The sequence below is a fragment of the Coenobita brevimanus genome, chromosome 67, assembly GCF_032717465.1.
Source record: "Coenobita brevimanus isolate Jiangsu-jjx chromosome 67, ASM3271746v2, whole genome shotgun sequence".
NCBI lineage: Eukaryota > Metazoa > Arthropoda > Malacostraca > Decapoda > Coenobitidae > Coenobita > Coenobita brevimanus.
The window spans coordinates 26218652-26239148 of NC_137020.1; the positions used below are offsets into that span (position 1 = coordinate 26218652).

A 20497-nucleotide genomic window follows, 5' to 3' on the forward strand; every position below is an offset into this window, starting at 1 on the left:
AAAAGGATTGGTAGAAGTATAAGAGAGGAGAGACAGGAGGGAAAAGGGTGGAAAAGATGGAGATGGAGGAAATGAAGATAGAAAGAGAGGGGAACATGCGAGATGAAAATGAATAGGGTAATGCGAAGGAGAGGAAAGAGAAGAATAGAAGTGGAGGAGAGGAAAGAGGAAAACAATAGTGGTAAAGAAAAGTGGAATATGAGAGGAGGGAATATTGAAAGCTGTTAGATGTAGAGAAAAGAGAGGTAAGGAGTGGCCGGAAAGGAAAATGAATAGAAAAATGAAGGAAAGACTGGTAACACAGAATAGCTGTAACAAGGATAGATGAATATGAAATGAAGATTTGGATGGAAGATGGAAGAGAAATGAGAAGACGGGAGGAATCAGTAAGGAAATAATTGTAAGATGAGAGGAATGAGGTCGCGGAGGGAAGATGACGTAAGAGAAAGAATATTACAAAATTGGTGAGGCGGAAGATATGATAGGAAGAAAAACTAGAAGAAAAAGGTAAGTCTTGAGGAAAGAAGAAAGGAGGAGAGGAAATTAATGAGAGATAGAGGGAAAAAATGAGGGCATAGAGGGAAGGTGACCGAGGAAAAGGAGAAAAAAAAATGGTGAGAAGGACGATCTGATTGGAAGAATTAGTAGTAGAAATAAGCTAATTCTCGAGGAAGGAAAAAAGGAGGAGGGGAAGATAGAAGAAGACTGACATATAAAGGAGTAGGAGGAGTAGAAACGTCAGATGGAAAGATGGAAGGGAACAAAGTATAGATATGAGTGAAAAGAACAAGAAAAAAGGGTAAAACTAACGAGGAAAACAGGTAGGAGGAGAGGAAGATCGAACACACACACACACACACACACACACACACACACACACACACACACACACACACACACACACACACACACACACACACACACACACACACACACACACACACACACACACACACACACACACACACACACACACACACACACACACACACACACACACACACACACTGCACGTAAAATGGGAAAGGAGGAAAAAGAAAAGAAGTCAAAGTACAGAAGGATCTTGGGTTAATGAGTAGAGATTGGTTAATGTGGCCGATTTACTGGATAGAAAATAAAGAATGAAGAAAAATGAGAATGTAAAAATTTTGGAGAAAGAAATGCAGGTGTGATGATTAGAAGAAAGGAGAGGGGAGAGATGGAAGGATGAAAGGAGAGGGAGAGGAATAATGAGAGAGAGAAACAGGGGTACGGGCGAGAGGAAGAGAGGAGAAAACAGAGAGGATGAAATAAAGTGGAGAGAAAAAAGGAGGGAATGAAGAAGAAGGGATGAACAGAGAGAGAGACTAATGACAAGCAAGAAAAAATTATTATGACCAGAAAGATGAGAGAAGAGTAGGTAAGAAAGGCAGTAGAAAACGATGAAAAAATATAAGAGTGGGAAGAGGTGGGTGAGGGGATAGATGAGTTTAGGCCAGGGGAAGAGGAAGAGGAGAGAAACGAGATAGGAGGGAATAAGGAAGGAGATTAAGGTTACGAAAAGATTTTTTTTTAATGCTAAAATTTTGTTCAGAATTTTTTTCCTGTTTTTTCTTTTTTTATGGGGTTGTGTGTCTGGGAACGAGGGTGTCCGTCAGTCACTCACTATGGTTTTTCGGAAACGAGGTAGCTAACTTGTATAGAAATTAACGAAGCCCTTATTAGGACCCTGATGATCCCCCATGAAGTAGTTTTATACATTTTTAAAAATATGTCTGACTCTGGGCGTAGACGTGGTAGTCCGTTCCCTAAGTACCATCAGTCCTCCTACGTGCACCCCATCTCCATATTCATCAGTAATACGTGGATTAATATAAATGGGGCTACGTGAATGAATAGATAGGTAAATAAATACAATTGATAGAAAAATAAAAACTATAATGAAAAGGAAGAAAACTGGAGAAGGAATGAGCAGAAATTCAAGATAGGAGGGAATAAGGGAGGATAGAAAAGGAGTAAGGGGAATTACAAGATAAGAGGAAGTCAGGGAGGATAGAAAAGGGATGAGGGGAAGTACAAGAAAGGAGGGAATAAGGGAGGATAGAGGATAAGGCGTCGAAGAGCGGGCGAAATATTTTGTGACGATATAGTGATACATGGATAAATAGATTACGATAATGAAAGACAAAGGAAAGAGAAATGAGAAGAGGATGGACACAGGTGGACAGTACCTCGTGGTTAACTGTTTTTACATAATATTGCTACCCTTGTCATATTGCTCGGCGAACAGATATGGCTGTGTTGTTTGGGGGGACGCGATGCCATAAACCCGTCGGTCAAAGAATTTCCCTAGCACCTCGTCTTTTACCTATTTATTCCTACATATGGCGTGTTTGTATGAGTATGTATCTGTGTGTATGTATGTATATATGTGTGTGTATGTAAAAATTTGTGTAGCATACGATCCCCTAGATCAAACTACCCTAATCCCACCAATCTCCCTGGTTGCGACACGCAGGCCCCACCGCCAGGCATAATACACATAATTTGGTTACGTAGACAAAGGTGTTCTCTCTCTGCATTTTATTGGAGTCCAGGATGATATTTAGCGTCCTACAAAGGAAGGATTTTTCTGGACACTGGATTATTGAGTTAATATAGAAATGTAATAATTTGTGCTTGTTGGATGTAGTGTATTATTGCGTTGGGAATATACCGTCTGCTTCCCCGTCATGGTAATATAAAAATGTAGTAATAATGTCTACGTGTTAATATGTAGGGTAAGGTAAATGTTAAAATAAATAATGATATTGTATACATGGTTAATTTTTGAGTGAGTGTGTTATTCTAAATCCTTCTAAAGATATCTTCAGTACTCAGAGGCCTATCAAATTAATTTAGAAACCAATTAATAATATCGTATAAGTAGGTATAAATATGAAATATGTACTCACCTTTTTTTTTTCGAGCAAGTTTCCGTTGTGTACTCATACTGATTTGACACGGTGGATGTCTTCAAATTCCAGAGAATATCGAGATAACTAAGAAGTTTTACATTTTTTTTATTCGGATGCAGTGTAAGCTGTACATTACAATACTAAATATAATCGTATATCTTATGTCCGACTGTGGAGTGGACGCTGCGAATTTTTAACAAGAATGAATGACAATAATAATAATTAATAATAATAAAGCCAGATCGGGCCTGAAAATACATATGCCCTTGATATGGAGTGCCCTGGCTTAAGTGAATCAACAGGCATGTGTGTGTGTGTGTGTGTGTGTGTGTGTGTGTGTGTGTGTGTGTGTGTGTGTGATCAATTTTTGGCATTTTAACTCATATTTTAGGCCATTGACATCTAGCAGTGTGTGTGTGTGTGTGTGTGTGTGTGTGTGTGTGTAATTTTAAAGCTTGTAACCATATTTTAGGCCATTGACATCTGGCATGTTCTGTTTGCGTGTGCCGAGAGAGAGAGAGAGAGAGAGAGAGAGAGAGAGAGAGAGAGAGAATTTTAGGATATTTTAAAATGACCAGCATCAAGTACTTTTTTGAAGCCCGTTTTCATTCTCAAAAATTTTCCCGCAAAATACATAGCCACGAAATCCACAGCTACGGGAGACTTATTTATTTATTAATTTCACCACTAATGCCCTGAAAATGAGGCAGGGACGAGTGCAGATTGTGTGAAAAATTGAATCTGAGGCTGGCCATTGATAGAGCACATCCCTCCCCCCTTCTAAAAAATAAGTGCTGGTGAATGTTAATAGTTTCCATTGAGATCCATTTGGCAACACCTGTCAGTCTTGCCGTATGGTGGGTTTTGTTTTTGTTTGTTCCGGCACTTATTTCTCTTCTATTTTCTCGTTTCTCCCCTCGACTCCTCTCGTCTTCTCCCCTCTTCTTTCCTCAGTTCTCTTTTCTTCTCTCTCTTCCTCTCGACTTTCTTCTCTTCTCTTTCCTCTCTCCTCTCCTCTCGATTCCTTCCCTCCGCGTCCCTCTTCTCAACTCTCTCTCTCTCTCTCTCTCTCTCTCTCTCTCTCTCTCTCTCTCTCTCTCTCTCTCTCTCCCCCCGACCCTTTTTCCCACCCTGAATGACTGGAATAGGACATTGATATGTATTTCAACCCGTATTGTATATTGGATCTATATTTATCCACGCCATTCTCAAAATTCGCCACCAAGTTGATATTGATATTGTAAGTTATATTTGTGTGTGTGTGTGTGTGTGTGTGTGTGTGTGTGTGTGTGTGTGTGTGTGTGTGTGTGTGCATTTTGTGGGTGTTTTTATTTTATTGTGGTGATTGTGGTTATAGTTGTCTGGTCTATAGAAGGTTTTATTGTTGTTGTTTGGATTGTTGGTGTGTTTCTGGTGTTTGAAATGCTAGGGATGTGTTTTTGTGCTGATAGTGCTTTGTGTAGTGAGGGAGGATGGTGGTCGTGAGAAGAGAGGGGTATACTGTGTACTGAGTAGGGACCAAAACGGCCGATTTTTTTTTTTCCTGTTTGTGTGTGTGTGTGTGTGTGTGTGTGTGTGTGTGTGTGTGTGTGTGTATTTGAAGGTCTTCTCTGACATGTTGTGGAGTCAGGCAACATATAGACAAGTGGACACAGGTACTGAACTTCTGAAATGTAATATATTAGTAGATTTCTGATTCTTAGTAACCCCCTCTGTGTTCGGGGACGTCTTTTTCACATTATTCCTGCCATTTCCTGACGATTTTAATTGAGCGCAGGATAAACGTTTTGGACTGCAGGGGTTAGGTATGGCCTCGATAATTGAGCGCAGGATAAACGTTTTGGACTGCAGGGGTTAGGTATGGCCTCGATAAACCCCTGCAGTACGACAGCCTTTCCTATGTAGAGTAAAATCGTCTGGTAGCAGCGAGAAGTAACTAAAAAGGACGTCACCTGGATGTAGGAGATTAATTAAGTGGAATTTTGAAGCGCATTTTTAAAACTGAACTTTTAATCGTAGTTTGTCAGTGTAAATCTAATGTACGTTTTCCAAGTAGTATTATGCATCTTAGTTAAGTTTCTGAAGGTTTGAAGGTTGTTCAGTTAGGCTAGTGGAGATTTGAAATGTAGTGGAAATGAGTGTCTTATTGTGGGTATAGGTGTATTGGAAATTAGCATCTTTTTGTAGGTATAGGTTTATGTTAAGCTTCATTACGAGGTCCCCTTGATGTAAAATAATCTGATGGTAAGCAGCGAAAAGAAATAGGCAATATCTTCCAGAGTCATCATCATCATCCCACATCTTCCTCTCGCCATCACACATACTTTCCTCTCACCATGGAATAGTCTGTTCTTACTTTCCCTTCCTTACCACTCCTTTTCACTCTCTCACATTCCTCTCCTATTCCCTCTCATCAAATTATTTCCCCTCCCTCTCTCACAAATGCCTTCACTCTCCCACTCCACCAGACTCCCTCTCATTCCTGCTTTACCACCCTCTCATCTCTCCTTGATCTTCTCACACCTCCTCATCTTCCTCCCTCTTTGCTTCTCCTCCTCCTCCCGTTCCCTATTCATTTTTCCTCCGTTCCCTCCCTCTTCATCAGTCTCTTCCCGCTTTCTTACATCACTAGACTTTTCTCCTTCCTTTCCCCCCCCCCTCTCTCTCTCTCTCTCTCTCTCCATTCCATTATCCTAACGTATTTCCCCACCCGCTGCTTGCATTTGGCTTCGCTTTTCACCATACTCCCTCTTCCACCTACTTCACAAGCGTCTCGTCTCATACCTCCTCCTCCATCTCATCTCCTCTTTCATCTTTCTCACTTCCTCTTCTCCTCCTTTATCTTACCCTCTTCTTCCTCTTCTCATTCCTCTTTGATCCTGCTCCTCCCTCTTCTCGTTTCATCCTTCTCCTCCTCTTCCCTCTTGACTCTCCCACTCCATCACACTCCCTCACCTTCCAACTTCACAAGCATCTCACCACCACCACCACCTCCTCCTCCTCCTCCTCCTCCTCCTCCTCTTGCTGCTCCTCCTCTTTCTCCTTCTCCTGCTCCTCCTCCTCTTGCTCCTTCTCCTGCTCCTCCTGCTCCTGCTCCTCCTGCTCCTGCTCCTTCTGCCCCTCTCCTCCTCCTGCTCCCCACCCCATCCCTCAAATCTTGTCTCCCCATCCTTTCCCATTCTGTACATACACTTCCTCTTTTTTTCCTGTCTCTCTCTCTTGCTCTGTTTTCTCATCCCTCTTTGCGTCCTCTCCTTTTATCAGATTTACATCTATTTCTGTGTACCGTACGTCTACCTGTCGTTTCTCTCTGTCTGTCTGTCTGTCTGTCTGTCTCTCTCTCTCTCTCTCTCCTTTTTCCATTCTTTCATTTCTCTCGCCTCTTTCCTACCTCTCACATCCCCTTCCATTCTCCAACCACAGTCTCTCTCTCTCATCCACCTCCCTTGTATCTTCCTCTTCCTTCCCTCCCTCCTTCTTCCCTCCTGTACTCCCTGTCTCTTCCATCCTTCTTTCCCCATTCCCTCTTCTTTTCTTCCTTCCGACCTCTGTCCACTCATATCCACATTTCTCCCATCGCTTCCTCATTTCCTCTTATTCCCCTCTCCCTCACTTTTCCTCCTCTTTCCTCCCTCCCAGCATTCTTCCTCTTTTTCCCTTTCACTCCCCTCCCTCTCATTTTCCTCATCTCATTCCTTCTCACTTACCTCCCTCATAATCTTCCCCTTATCCTTGTCCCTTCCTATCTCCCTCTCCACAATTCTTCCTTTTCCCTCCACCTCCACTTCCATATTTCTCTCTCCCCTTCTTCGTCCATCACCCCACCTCATCTTCCTCACCTCCCTTTCTCTCTAATTTTCCTCACTTCCCCCGCCCCCCCCTAACTCTCTTTCTCTCTGTCTGTCTGTCTGTCTCTCTCTCTCTCTCTCTCTCTCTCTCTCTCTCTCTCTCTCTCTCTCTCTCTCCTTCCCAACTCTTCCTCTCTTCCCCTACTCCAGTTCGCTTCTTCATCCTTCCCTCCCCTCCCTTTCGATTTTCTTCCTCTTTCCTTCTCTTCTCCCCCTTCCTTCCCTTCCCTCTTCTTTCATTTACACCACTAATGCTCCCTCTCTGTCCCTCCCATGCTCCCCTCTCCCTCCCTTGCTCCCCTCTCCCTCCCTTTCATACTTCCTTCTCCCTCCCTCTCATACTTCCTTCTCCCTCCCTCTCATACTTCCTTCTCCCTCCCTCTCATACATTCTTCTCCTTCCCTCTCATATTCCCTCTCCCCTCTCTTATACTTCCCTTCCTCATCCTCCCTCCCCCTCTCGCACCCCCTCCTCCTCATCCTCCCTCCCCCTCTCGCACCCCCTCCTCCTCCATCCCTCCATTTCATACCTCCTCTCTTTTTCATACCCCCTTCCCCTCTTCCCTATCAATCCTCCGTCTTCCTCTCCCTTATACCCCATTCTTCCCCCTCTTATGCTCCCTTTCCCCTCTCCCCCTCCCTCACACCTCCCCTCCTTACTCTCTCCCCTCTAGTCATAACCCCTCCCCTCCCACCTGCTCCCCCGTCACGTACCTTTGATATTGGAGTGTCTCTTGTTACACAGGACTAGTGACGCCACCACCACAGCCACCACCACCACAGCAACCACACCACCCACCACAAGCAGCACGGGCACCGTCTCTGTCGAGTAGATACATGCATAGATAGATTAGAAGATAGACACAGATTACAGACTTACAAATTGATACTTACAGTAGATAGTGGTGTTATCTGTCCTTTACAGCCGTGGAAATATGGTTATTGTGTTGATGATTGAACTATACAAACACTACACTATACCACAGGCATAGTTTCTGTCTGGTACATAGACACATTTTAAAAACAGATGGACATATTACCATTTGTAGCACTGAAAATGTAATGATGATGATGATGATGATGATGATGACGTCCAGTAGTATTATAGTCACGAAGCACTGCACAACAAACCCCTTTCCTGCGAAGCTGACGACTAGACAGATAGGTGGGAAGGTTGATAAATATATGCATGGATACAAAGATTCATTTTGTACACACGTATGGGTAGATATTTTCATGAGTAGATTTTTTTCACATGTAGATAGTTGACCGCATTCTCCTATACGGACTGTCTGTGTTGATATATCAGAATAACAGAATTGTGAAAAGTGTGGATACATTTGTTATAACTAAACCAATAACATTACAACGGGTAATAATAATAGTAATAATAATAATAATAATAATAATAATAATAACTTCACTCAGAAACACGGGACAAGAAATTGTTAGTTTGTTGTCTGTAATTTTTCAGCGTTATCCCCCCCCCCATAATATTATTCATGAAAGTAAATTGATTTAGCATGACATTATTTTATTTATATATTTATTTTTTGTTAGTGACAGATTGAAGCTTATGGAGGGACACTTCAGATCTGGTGACGTCGAACTTGTTGATAATAATATTTTTTGTTGATTGCATTATTGCGTAATCGATTCTTTTCGTTGCAGTAATTTTCGAAACATATTTTTGCGATCTTTGGAGCCCAGCAGGCCTTTAGGACTATTGTGTGTGTTTTCGTAATTGGATCGGTTAAAAAGTGAAGTATCATGACTGTCAGGAACTGAATATATAAAGACAGTTTTTATACATGTATATTACCAGGTACAGTAGATACCCTCACCTGTAGATATTATATGATAGAGGAGATATAGTATTTGCTGGGTTAATGTAGAGAGGAGGGGGGCTAGCAGAGATGAAATATAAAATACGGCATTGTAGGGAAGGGGTTGATCTTTTCAGTTTGTCATTCTATTGGTCATTTTCCCTCGCCTGCCTCTCTAGTTCCTGTAATCCAACTATTATTTTTCTTTTCTTCATCCCATTTTCATAGACTGACACTCTCTTGGTCAGTCACTTCACTCTCATACAGTCCTTAAAGTCTGTTCACTCCACTCTGATATGTTCTCAGCCATTTACGCCACTATCATACACTGTAAATGCAGCCTTTCAGTTATTCACTCTATTATCATACACTCAAACACACTCAGCCATTCACTATCATACACCCATGCTATCATTCATTCATTCTTATCATGCAGTCTCTGAGCAAGTCACTACATCTTCGTGCGCCCCTCTGTCAGTCCCTCACAAATATTTCACTATATATGGCCAAGTTATTTATTTGGCTGTAACACGCTATGTGCTGTCTGTAATTTTCACCATTTATGTCAAGAATTCCTGGAAGAAACTTTCTTCATTTTCTGCACACCGCATTCATACACTCCCTCGGTTATTCACCCTACTCATACACACACACTTTTACTCATTCTCACTCACACACACTCATAGTTTCTTATTCTGAAACACTAGTAGTCAGTGCCACTGTAATGCACACACTTTTAGTTTCTCAGTCACACACTCATAGTGTACAGTCACCCCACACCATGAAATCTGTTATCCAGGTGTCACCATCATACACTCTTAGTCACACACACTCTCGTAGTCAACCCACTCTCAGACTATAGTAGCCAGTGTCACTCTCATACACTCGGCCATTCATCCCACTCTTCATATTTTCGTGTAACTATTCTCTCATACACACTCATACACCCTTAGTCACACAGCCTACTAATACACTCCCTCACTTTTCTCTGCATATGGCCAAACTACCTTCTTGTCGGAACTAAATTGTATCCTGTCTCTAATTTTTGCAGTTGCCTGTCGTAAGTTCCTATCTTTAATCTTTTCCTTTTATTCAGTTTTCTTGCAGATTGAGTCGCCAGAAGAAAGACCTACCATAAGATTAACTAAGAAGATTAAGAATGAAACTCCTGGAAGACGTCAGGTAGCTGGATCCAGGAAAGCTGTTCATAATTAAAGGTGTTCTTCTCAGTGTCAAATTACTTCACTTAAAATACATACTCGGTGCTGATACTAACTTGACACTATTGTGAAAAAATGAAAAATGAACATCTGTGGCAAAGGGGGATGTGAACTCGATGATGATGATGATAACGATGATTATGATGATGATGATGGCAGTGTGCTTTAGGAAAAGAAAAGGAGGATAATGGTGAGAATACTAATGAATTACTGTACCGTAGTGCATTTAGTGACAGTGAGCAAAACTCAGAAATGATAATGATAATGATAAGAAAAAAAAAAAAAAACTGCTAGGGACATGAGGATGGCGATACCGGTAGTGAAAATAGTGACAATGATGGTGACAAAATACACAACCAAGAAACTGAAGTTGGTTATACAAATAATGACCATGATGGTGACAGTAATTTCAAGAGAGGACAACAAAGATTAATGAAGACATAGAAATAATATAAACAGCGGCGGTGATAATGGTACAGACTAAGAAAATGAAGGCGAGACTGATAATTATAGGAAAAGAGAAAATTCAGGTTTAGAAGATGATCTGAGATGGCATTGTTGGCGATGAAGATGATGATCAAGATGATGATCATCATGAAGATGATAACCAAAAAAAAACGTGTTATTAATGATGAAGGTAGTGAGATTGTAAATACAGTAGACTGCCAAGGAGAAGGTGGGTCATGATACTGATGATGGCGAAAATGAAGCGGATGATGATGACATTGATAGTGATAGTGTCGGAGGAAATATAGCCAGGACGAAAAATTGTTTGGCAGCGATAATAAGTGATTGCCAAAATGAAGGCTAAATGACCATAAAGAAGATAACTTTGTTGACGGACGATTATAGTAATGATGATGGTAACTAAACTAAGAAGATAGTGTCGACAGCAGTGATAGTTTGGATTAGTGATATTGGTAGTATCGATGAGTGATGACAGAGCTGATGATAAAGGTATGTGATGATAAAAATGAACACCAGTATCTGTAGGAAAAACCATTATAATAGTGATGACGGAGGTGTTGATAAAGATAAGTGATGACAAAAATAAACAGTATCTTAACAAGATCATTTTAACATTGTTGACATAGGCTAGGTGATGATAAGGATAAGTGATGACTAAAATGAACACCAATATCTGTAGAAAAGACCATTATGACAGTGATGACAGAGGTGATGATAAGTGATGACAAAAATGAACACCAAAATCTATAGAAAAGACCATTATGACAGTGATGACAGAGGTGATGAAAAAGTGATGACAAAAATGAACACCAGTATCTCAAGAAAAGACCGTTATAAGAGTGATGCCGGAACTGATGATAAAGTGATGACAGATATGAACACCAAAATCACAAGAAAGACTAATATAACAGTGATAGCATACACTAGAAAAAAAAAGTTGACGAAAGCACAAGCACTGATGATGATGAGCGACGTGATGGTGATAGTGATGAAGATCCATCGACCCATCATCATCCAGGAGTCATCACTTTAAAGGTACAGTAACTTTAGCAAGATTTTTAACTTCCAATACGTCAGTTTTATTTTATTCATACTTCCCATGGACGATTTATTCAGAATCAGTAAGGGCACTTTGCATGAAGGGGTTTATGTAGATTATTTTAAGCCTTTCTACATACGATCTCACTAATAATCAAATCCTCTGGAGATGGGAAGAAATAATCACGTTATCGTACTGTTGATGTCTATTGATGTTCACTGCTGTACTGTACGTTAATAAGCATTGTTGTGTGATTTATATAATGTTGTTCATGTAATTGAGGGTAGCTGCAAGGTAATTTTTAGAGGTACCAGGCAGGTGCAACTTTTTACAGGTACTTATGACGTTGAAGTACCATGTGTCGGATATTTATCGTGTTTTATATTTTTCATTTTTGGCTTGTCGATTACTTTTTCTCGTTATTCTTGATGCTTTGGCTCGCTATATATATATATTTTTCGTAACATTTTTTCAAAAGTCATGTTTTATTACACACACACACACACACACACACACACACACACACACACACACACACACACACACACACACACACACACACACACACAAGGCAATAATACCACCGTCTGTTTTTGTGTGTGCAGTGCCTTGAGCTTGGGCATAAAAGTGGGTGGTAGAATAGAGAGTCGCAGCGTAATGAGATCTCCGGCGATAAGGCGGTGCGAGTGAGTTTGTAGGTCTGTTTATCTATTCCCCCCCCCTCTCTCTCTCTCTCTCTCTCTCTCTCTCTCTAGCTTATCACTCCTACTGTTTGTCCTCCTTTTTTTCCCTCTTATTTTCCTGTATTTTTCCCTTTTCCCTCTTCTGTTGCCTGCCTCCCTCTTCTTCCCTTCTTTCCCATCCTCTGTCACTTCCTCCTCGTCTTTCCCTTCCCTTCCTTTTCCTCTTCCCCATGTTCTTTCCTCTTTAATCTCTTTCTCTGTAAATGCACAAATAACAGACAAGCGAATGCACTGATAACATACTTGATAAACGAAGGTAAAGAAAAAGTGAAGAAGGTGAGAAATGAAGCAAGCTAACTATTGTCTTTGTCTCTATATTACACACACACACACACACACACACACACACACACACACACACACACACACGAAGTCAGAGTTGGTTTCCCTGATTGTAATTTTGCCAGGGAGATAAAGTAGCTTAGGGGGGAAGGGAGGTTAGTGAGGAAGGAGGGAAAGAAGGAAGGAAGGGGAGGGAGGGATTGACGATGGAAGGGGGGAAAGAGAAGAGAGAGCTGATAGAGGGAAGGAAGGAAGGAAAGGGAGAGAGAGAAGAAAGAGTCGGAAAAGAGAAGAACACTAAACTGAAAACCCGAGAGCGGGAGAGGCGGGGAAGGAAGGGGAGGAGAGAGAAATTGAAGGGAAGAGAGGAGAGAGGAAATGATATGAAGGAAGGGAAGGAGAGAGAGAAGAGGGAATAAGATCTAGCTTAGAAATGAAAGGAAGGGTAGAAGGAGGAAAAGGAGAAGAACTGAATGTAGTGGAGTGGAAAAGAATGAAGATGGAGAGAGAGGCTAAAGAAAAGGGGATGTGATAGGGGGGGGGGGAAAGGAAGAGAGGAAGATGGTGGGAAGAACGAAAGGAAGGATGAGGAAAAAATTAAAGAAGGTGCAAAGGGAAGGAAGAAGGGAAGGGAAGAGATGGAGATGGAGGGCAGAAGAATAAAATTTGATTATATATCGTATCCTTTCTGTCAGAATGAGAATATTATATTGGTAAAATAGCCTGTATGGCCTATGTATGAGGGGGTGTGAGTTGAAGAAAGGGCAGCCTAATAGCGGGGGAGAGAATGGCATGGAGGCGATTCGTTAGTGGCCACTGGTTCCAGGATCAAGGCTTGTGGCTGTAGCTAGATTGAATATAGCTAGTTTCTTTTTCTTCCATGATTATTCACTGATTCATGTTTTGTTATAGGTTTGATATGAGATGGAAAGATTAAAAAAAAAAAAATGGAATAGTCGTAGCCTATAAGAGACAAAAATACGCTTGGAAAAATACTGGTGTTTATTTTGGGAACTGTCGTGGTGAAAGAGGTTGATAGAAAAAGGAAATATACTGAGAGAGAGAGAGAGAGAGAGAGAGAGAGAGAGAGTAAAAATACAGATCTCATCACATAAAGTTCAGAAGTTTACCTGGCGAATGTAAAACAGAGAGATTGAAGGTCTCTCTCTCTCTCTCTCTCTCTCTCTCTCTCACTCTCTCTCTCACACACACACACACACACACACACACACACACACACACACACACACACACACACACACACACACACACACACACACACACACACACACACACACACACACACACACACACACACACCTCACTGCACCTGCATTATTAGGTTGGATATCACTGCCATTGTGTACTTGTTCTTTTCCTTTGTGTTTTTCTTCATTCTTTTATGTCGTCTTTGTGTATTTGTTTTCAGGATGTTTGCGGACGTATCTTGTGTGTGTGTGTGTGTGTGTGTGTGTGTGTGTGTGTGTGTGATTCCACCTTTAGTGTGTGTGTGTCATTTCTGTAACTGCATTTAACTCTTGACATATAAAACCATTACTATGCTGGCGGTGCTGGTGATGGACGGGTGGCAAATTAGCGCCAGTTTGGAAGTCAGTTCATCGTTTGTACTGTAATTTAACTTTTGTCGTCTTTTGCCCAAGGACCTTTTGTGTGAGGGTTGTTTTTGGTATTTTATTTTTTATTGACTGACTAACTGATTGATTGATTGATTGATTGACTAACTGAGCGATTGATTGATTGATATGGTTTTTATTGGAGTTTGTGTCTTCTTGTAACTACTTTTCATGTCCTCTTCTGTTGACGTTTTGTGTTGAAAGGTGTGTTTTTGAGTTATTTTCCTGTTCTGTTTTTGAGTTTTTCTTTTCGTGGTGTTTATTTAAGGACGTAGAGAGTGCCTCTTGTAACTGCTTATCCCGTCCTTTTTATTCGATACTGACCTTTCCTGTTCGAGGGTTTTTCTTTTCACATGATATTTTGGGAGTTAGGATCTTCGTTTTAATTAAGCTTTTCTGTCCTTTCTGATTTTTCTGACCTGTCGTGTTGGAGGGGTGAGTGTTTCCCATTTTTCCACTGTTCTCCTTTCATAGTGTTTGTTTAGGGAGCCAGGGTCTTGTTCTAGCTTGATTAGATTTCCTTGTATTCTTTTGTTTTGTCTTCTATACTTGTGTTCGTTTAGGGCCCCTTTTTTTTTTTTTTAGCTTAACATCCTTTCTGTTTCCTACTTATCTTTCATGGTGTTTTTTTTCTTTTTCGTATTCTTGTGTTGTTAGTTCCCTCGCAGTCCTTAGGGTTTGTTTAAGAAGTAATGGTGTTCAGAAGGTACCGCACACCTGTATAATTTTGTCAGAGGCTGTTGATTTCCTAGTTTCACCTTTTGGTTTGCATGTCTTTTACTTGCTATCTTGTACTTATTTTTCTTTAATGTTCAATCGTTTGTTGTATTTTTTTTTCTCGTTTCATTAATTTCCATTTTCGGGTTGGAGTTTTCATTTTTATCTTGTTTTTCTTTCGTGCTGATTTTTTCTCTCATATATTTTACAACTTTTTAATTGGATAGTTTGCTTCAAATTTCATTCATATTTGCATTTTTCATTATTTTAGTTGATTTGTATGTGTGTGCGTGTGTGTGTTTTTGCCAGGTATTGTTTTCTGGTTTGCAGTCTATCGTAATTTTATTTTTAAGGTGTTGTATTTTTTAAATCTTGTATCTAATTGTGCAGCTGTTTTTACGCTTTTCCACCTTTATGCCCAAGAGATATTTTGTATTCGTTCTTGCTTTGGAATTCTGCTTGTTTTGTTATTCCACTTTTTTTTTTTTTTTTTGCCTGAATCCAGCGTACTTCCCCAGTTCAAACTCCAGCTTTTTCCTGGTCGGATTTCTGCTATTCTCTCTCTCTCTCTCTCTCTTTTTTTTTTTTTTTTTGGGGGGGGGGAGAGGATGGAGGACGCGGGAGAGTGACAGGTTTCAGTCAAAATTTTCATCAGCTTAAAGAAGACAAATCGGTCAAAGGTAGCTATTGTTCTCCGTCTGAGAGGAAATGGGGGTTTGTTTGATGTGGGGGAAGACAGTCCTTTCACTCCGCCTGAATACTATTTTTTTCCAGCAGTATACCTGGCTTCTTGGATGATATATTGGCCTTACATTACAGTATCGTAGGTGAAAATCCAGCCACATGCTCAAAGGTCTAATTTGCGGAAATGAGCACCGCGGCTAAGGGTCATACTGTGTCCGCCCCAGCTTTCACTCATTTCGTAGCAGTACAGTATTACCTTGCTTCGTTCAGACTAGGTAAATACTGTGTAACGTTGACTAGGATAACTATATTTAATCCGAAATGATAAACAGACTGTCCACAAAGCCCTGTATATTGGAAAGTAGGCTTACGCTGCTGAAAATGGTTTGTACCTTTTCTTTTTTATATTGATTTTTTTTTTTTTACTAACTGAATTTGAGGAAAACAGACTTATACTGATGCTTTTTTTCTCTGCATATTCCCTATTATCAAGTAAAAAAAAAAATAGTTTGATGGTGATGTTTTCTGATGAATGTAACGGTGAAGGTGGTAAGATGACAGGACAGAAGTTGGAAGGAGAGGCGGAGTGGGCAAGTTACCTTATAATCATCATCTTTTGAGTGATTTACGGAGATATATTCCATAGTGAACCATTGCCAAGCGAAAATTAGTTAAATATAAACAGAAGTGTGAGGTGGTTTGGGCATGTGGAGTGAATAACAGGTGAACATGGAATGCAAATGGATGCAATGTGGAAAACAGCCTCGGGAGAAGCATTATAAGATTGATGGTTTGGCTGTGTAGAGTTATTCCTGTCACTGTGATATGTCTTATTTATTTTAATCAATCACAAGGAAATTTTGTTCATCTTTGGAAGGATGCCTGTACCGCTTTTTTTTTTTTTTTTTTTTTTTTTTTAATACTAATTTGGCTAAGATTTTTGTCCTTTTGCAACTTATTTCACGTACGGTAGCTCGGTAGCAGAAAAAAAAAAATACTACGGCTCTGCATAATTTTCATTGCACTTCTTCGTGACTAGCATCATATCCTGGCGTTAATTGTTGCAGGTCAGTATTCATGATGGGGAGATGGCAGTTTCAGACCAAGTTGGTGCAAAAATTGTACAGTGGGGAAGGAGTTAATGAAAGTTACAGCAAACCACTTAAGTATGATTAATTTCTTCTGAGATGGATAAATTGTCTGAAGATAATGGGGATAAAATACAATTGCGTTCTATAAAGAGAAGAGAGTGAGTGAAGACTGACTAGGTGGGAGGAGGAGAGGCAGGCCGAGAGTCATATGGGAGGGGATAGGGAGTATTTATTGGAGGGTTTTGTTTTATGAGAAAGGGGGATCGTTGCTGAGTAAGGACATAATTGCCTTGTGGTCCACTCCATCAGGGCCACCCCTCTCAATGTGCAGTGATGGGTAATAGGTAGCTGGATGGATCTCCCTCTCTCTCTCTCTCTCTCTCTCTCTCTCTCTCTCTCTCTCTCTCATAACCTTTCACATGCTTTTTCGTACAGTACCGTATTTTCTTCTTTCTCAGTTCCATTCGGTCTTTTTCTTTTTAACATGAATTTCTTCATCTCTGTCTTTGTGGAATTTTTTTTCTGTCTTCTTCCTTTCAGCCCCCTTCCGGCATTCTCTCTCTCTCTCTCTCTCTCTCTCTCTCATTTCTGTTCTTCCGTTCTCTTACACCATCTTAGTTCCATCTCCATCAGCCTCTATCCCTTGTAGCTTATCTCTTCTTTCCTACCTCTTCTGTCTCCTCTTCCCCCCCCTTCCCACTGTATGTCCTTTTCTTAACACATCGATTAGTTTCATAGTTCGAACATTTCAGTCAAGATCAGAAAGGACAATTCCTATATCTTACACTTCTTTGGTAGACCTTCGCCTGCAGTTAGTATAGATCCGGTCACTCGTGGTCGTCATATTACGTTAACTACTTCAGTATATTATGGTATCACTAGGCGATTTTATTCAGCTCGTGAGAGGCGCGTTAAATGAGAGGTTTATATGCTATCATTAACTTTTTCATTACCTGAGGGCTTTTCAAAGTTATGTAAAATCGTCTAGAGCTAGCAAGAAATACTCAGAGATGTTACTTTACCGAAGGAGTGAAAGATGTAAAGAAATTGGAACGAGTACAGCATAATATGACATAAATGTTACCCAAATTTGATGATAATCTGTACGAATAATGTTTAACCCGTTTAATGTTGTGACGTCTTTTTCAACTGATTCTCGCTACCTTCATATGATTGTATTCTGCTTTGGAGAGACTTTGGAGGAGTTACATATATCCTCCAATTATCCCCTCTTACGACAGCTCATTCTAAAGCTGAGTAATATATTCTGAGGGCATCGGCAGTAAAACACAATAATAGATCGTTGAACTGAGTGGGTTATATTAATTTTTGTAGATTATCAGTGAGCAGCTAACGAGATTTAGTCCATTAATATACCGTATAATTAAGTAGTAAAAAACTGATATATGTTTCACTCTAGAGCAGTCTGACTCCACGAAACAAGAATGTGCCGTAAATATACATCAATTTATCTACCGTATATCTTATCTTTATCTACCTTTCTATCCATCTACCTACCCATCTGTCTATTTATCAGTCAATCTATATCTATCTGTCTATAAGCCTAATATAGTAGGGAAACGTATCCAGTGCAATAAGGCGAGGTATTTGTTCTTTAGTAGAGTTGTAGGCCTAGACATATGGAGCAGACTGCCTTCCGAGTGCTGTGATATATGGACCTACCTTTTTTTCTCCCCTCTTCCCTCTCTTCCTTTCCTTTTTTCTTCATTCCTTCCATCAGTCCTTCCTTTCTTTATGTATAATCTCTAGCCTTTTTTCTCACTTCCTTCAATCTCTCTCATAATTACATACTGTTCTCGTATCCCTTGTTCCTTTTCCAGGCTATATTTAGCGATTCTTACTTTCTCAATAATACCCTTTCCCGTGTCTCATTTCTCTAGCCATCTTAACCCTCTCCACTCCAGGACATGAGTATTTTTCACCTGTTTCTTCCCTTTTCCTCATTATTTTTTTTTTTAATCACTCCCTTCACTAACAGTAAACACCTTTTCTCCTCCTCCTCCTCCTTTTCCTCCTGCTCCTCCTCCTCCTCCTTTTCCTCCTGCTCCTCCTCCTCTCTCCATCAGCCCCCTCTTTGTATACCTCTGCAACACAACTATAATAAATCAGGTTCCCTCTCCCTGTCTCCCTTCTCTCTCCCCATCTCTCCATCCATCTTTCTCCCCTCCTCCATCCTTCTTTTCTTCTGTCTCTATACCCTCCTCTTTCTCTCCATACCTCACCGACACTAGGATAACCTCATCTTCCTCCTCCCCGTGCTTCTCCTCCTCCTCCTCCTCCTCCTCCTTTTTTTCCTCCTCTTTCTCCTCCTCCTCCTCTATATACATATATCTCCGTCATCGTCTTCTTCCTCTATACTTCTTGCACTTCATTTTCTTGTCCGTTGCTATTTCCGTATATATTTTCTTCGTCCCCTCCTTGGTTGCCTTGAAAAAATAAAAAAATTGCTCCCTCCAAAATGCTCCCTTCTATCTTTCCTTCTCCCTTCTTTCCTTTTCCACTCCTTTTCTTCTCTTATCATTGCTCTTCTTTCCATCCATCTCGTCACTCTTCTCTCCTAATTCTTCCTTCTCTTCTCCAGTTTGTACTACGTTTTTTTCATCCACCCTTTTCTCTCCCACTCCTTCTTTTACTTTTCCTATTTCTTCCTTCTCCATTCCTACTTTCTCTTCTTCCTTCTCATTTTCTCTTCTTTCCTTATTCGGTTCAAATATGCATCATTCTCTTCTCTCCAATTTTTCTCTCTCTCTCATCTGTTCCTCTTCTCTTTATCTCAGGTCTTGCCATTCTGCTTCTCCTTAATACACCTTCCTGTGTCCATTCCTCGCTCCTGCCACCGTCCTATCCTCCCTCCTACCACCTTCCTATCCTCCCTCCTACCCTTCTTCCTTTTCTCCTCTTCCCTCCTTCCCTTCCTTCCTTGCTTCCCTCCTACCCTGTACCTTTCCCACCTCGTTCCCTAATTCCTCTTGTACATTCTCCCTCCTGTCTCCTCCTCCTCCACCTCTCTCCTACCTTCCCCCCCCTCCTCCTTTCCTTCCACCCTTTTCTCCCTCTCCTCTCTTCTACTTCCACTCTCACTCTTGTCTCGTTTCCCTCTCCTACAGTACATTCACTTGCTTCACCGTCCGACTCCCCCCCCCCTTGTCTCTCTCTCTCTCTCTCTCTCTCTCTCCCCACTCCTCCGGGTCTCTCCTTCTCCACTGCCTCCCTCCTTTCCCCATGCCCTCACTTCTCAACTCCCCTGACACCATACAATCTTCACTGCTCCTTTCTTCTTAACAATAAAATACCTTCCCCTCTCTTTTCCTTCCTCCCTTCTTCCTTCTCCCCCTCTCCTTCTCTCCTACCCCCTCCTCTCCTTCTCCATCCAATTCACACCTCTGTCTCCTCCGTCCAACTTCGCCATAAAACACCTCCCCTTCTCATTTCCTTCCCTCTCTCCTTTCTCTCTCTCTCTCTCTCTCTCTCTCTCTCTCCCCCCCCTCCTGTCCCTCTTCCACTTCCTGCTTCTTCTCCTTCCTTCCATCCCTCGCCTCTTTCCGCTTTCTTCGCCATCGAACTCCTTTCCTTCTCTTTTCCTCCTTCCTTCTTTCTCTCCTATCCTTTTTTCCACGGCTTATCTCTTCTCTTTTTTTCCTATCTCCTCTTGCCTGACAATAAAACATCCATCTTTTTTGCATATTCCTCTTTCCTTCTCTCTCTCCGTTCTCTTTCCTCCTCTCTCCTCATCCTCTTTTCTTCTCTCCCCATCTTCTTTCCTTCTCTCTCCCCATCCTCTTTCCTTCTCTCTCCCCATCCTCCTGATTTCCCTTCCTTCATCCTTCTTTCTTCCCCCATCTTTCTCTTTCCACCCTTTTTCACATCCTTGGGTTCCTTACAATTACACCTCCCCTTCCCAGAGTATTTTATCTATAGCCATATGTCTTAATTCCGAAAGGGGCGGACGTAAATGAATCGTCTCCGTGTCATTCTTTCCTCCTTCATCA

General features: G+C 41.1%; 1 protein-coding gene across 1 annotated transcript in view; it reads right to left on the minus strand.

Annotated features, from left to right (window-relative positions):
- Positions 1-20497, minus strand: part of LOC145405467 (irregular chiasm C-roughest protein-like) — a 146279-nt gene that overhangs the window by 50264 nt on the left and 75518 nt on the right. Inside the window, exon 10 of the mRNA XM_080276817.1 lies at positions 7498-7605. Coding sequence (XP_080132943.1) covers positions 7498-7605 — 108 coding nt within the window. The remainder of the gene's footprint in view (positions 1-7497; positions 7606-20497) is intronic.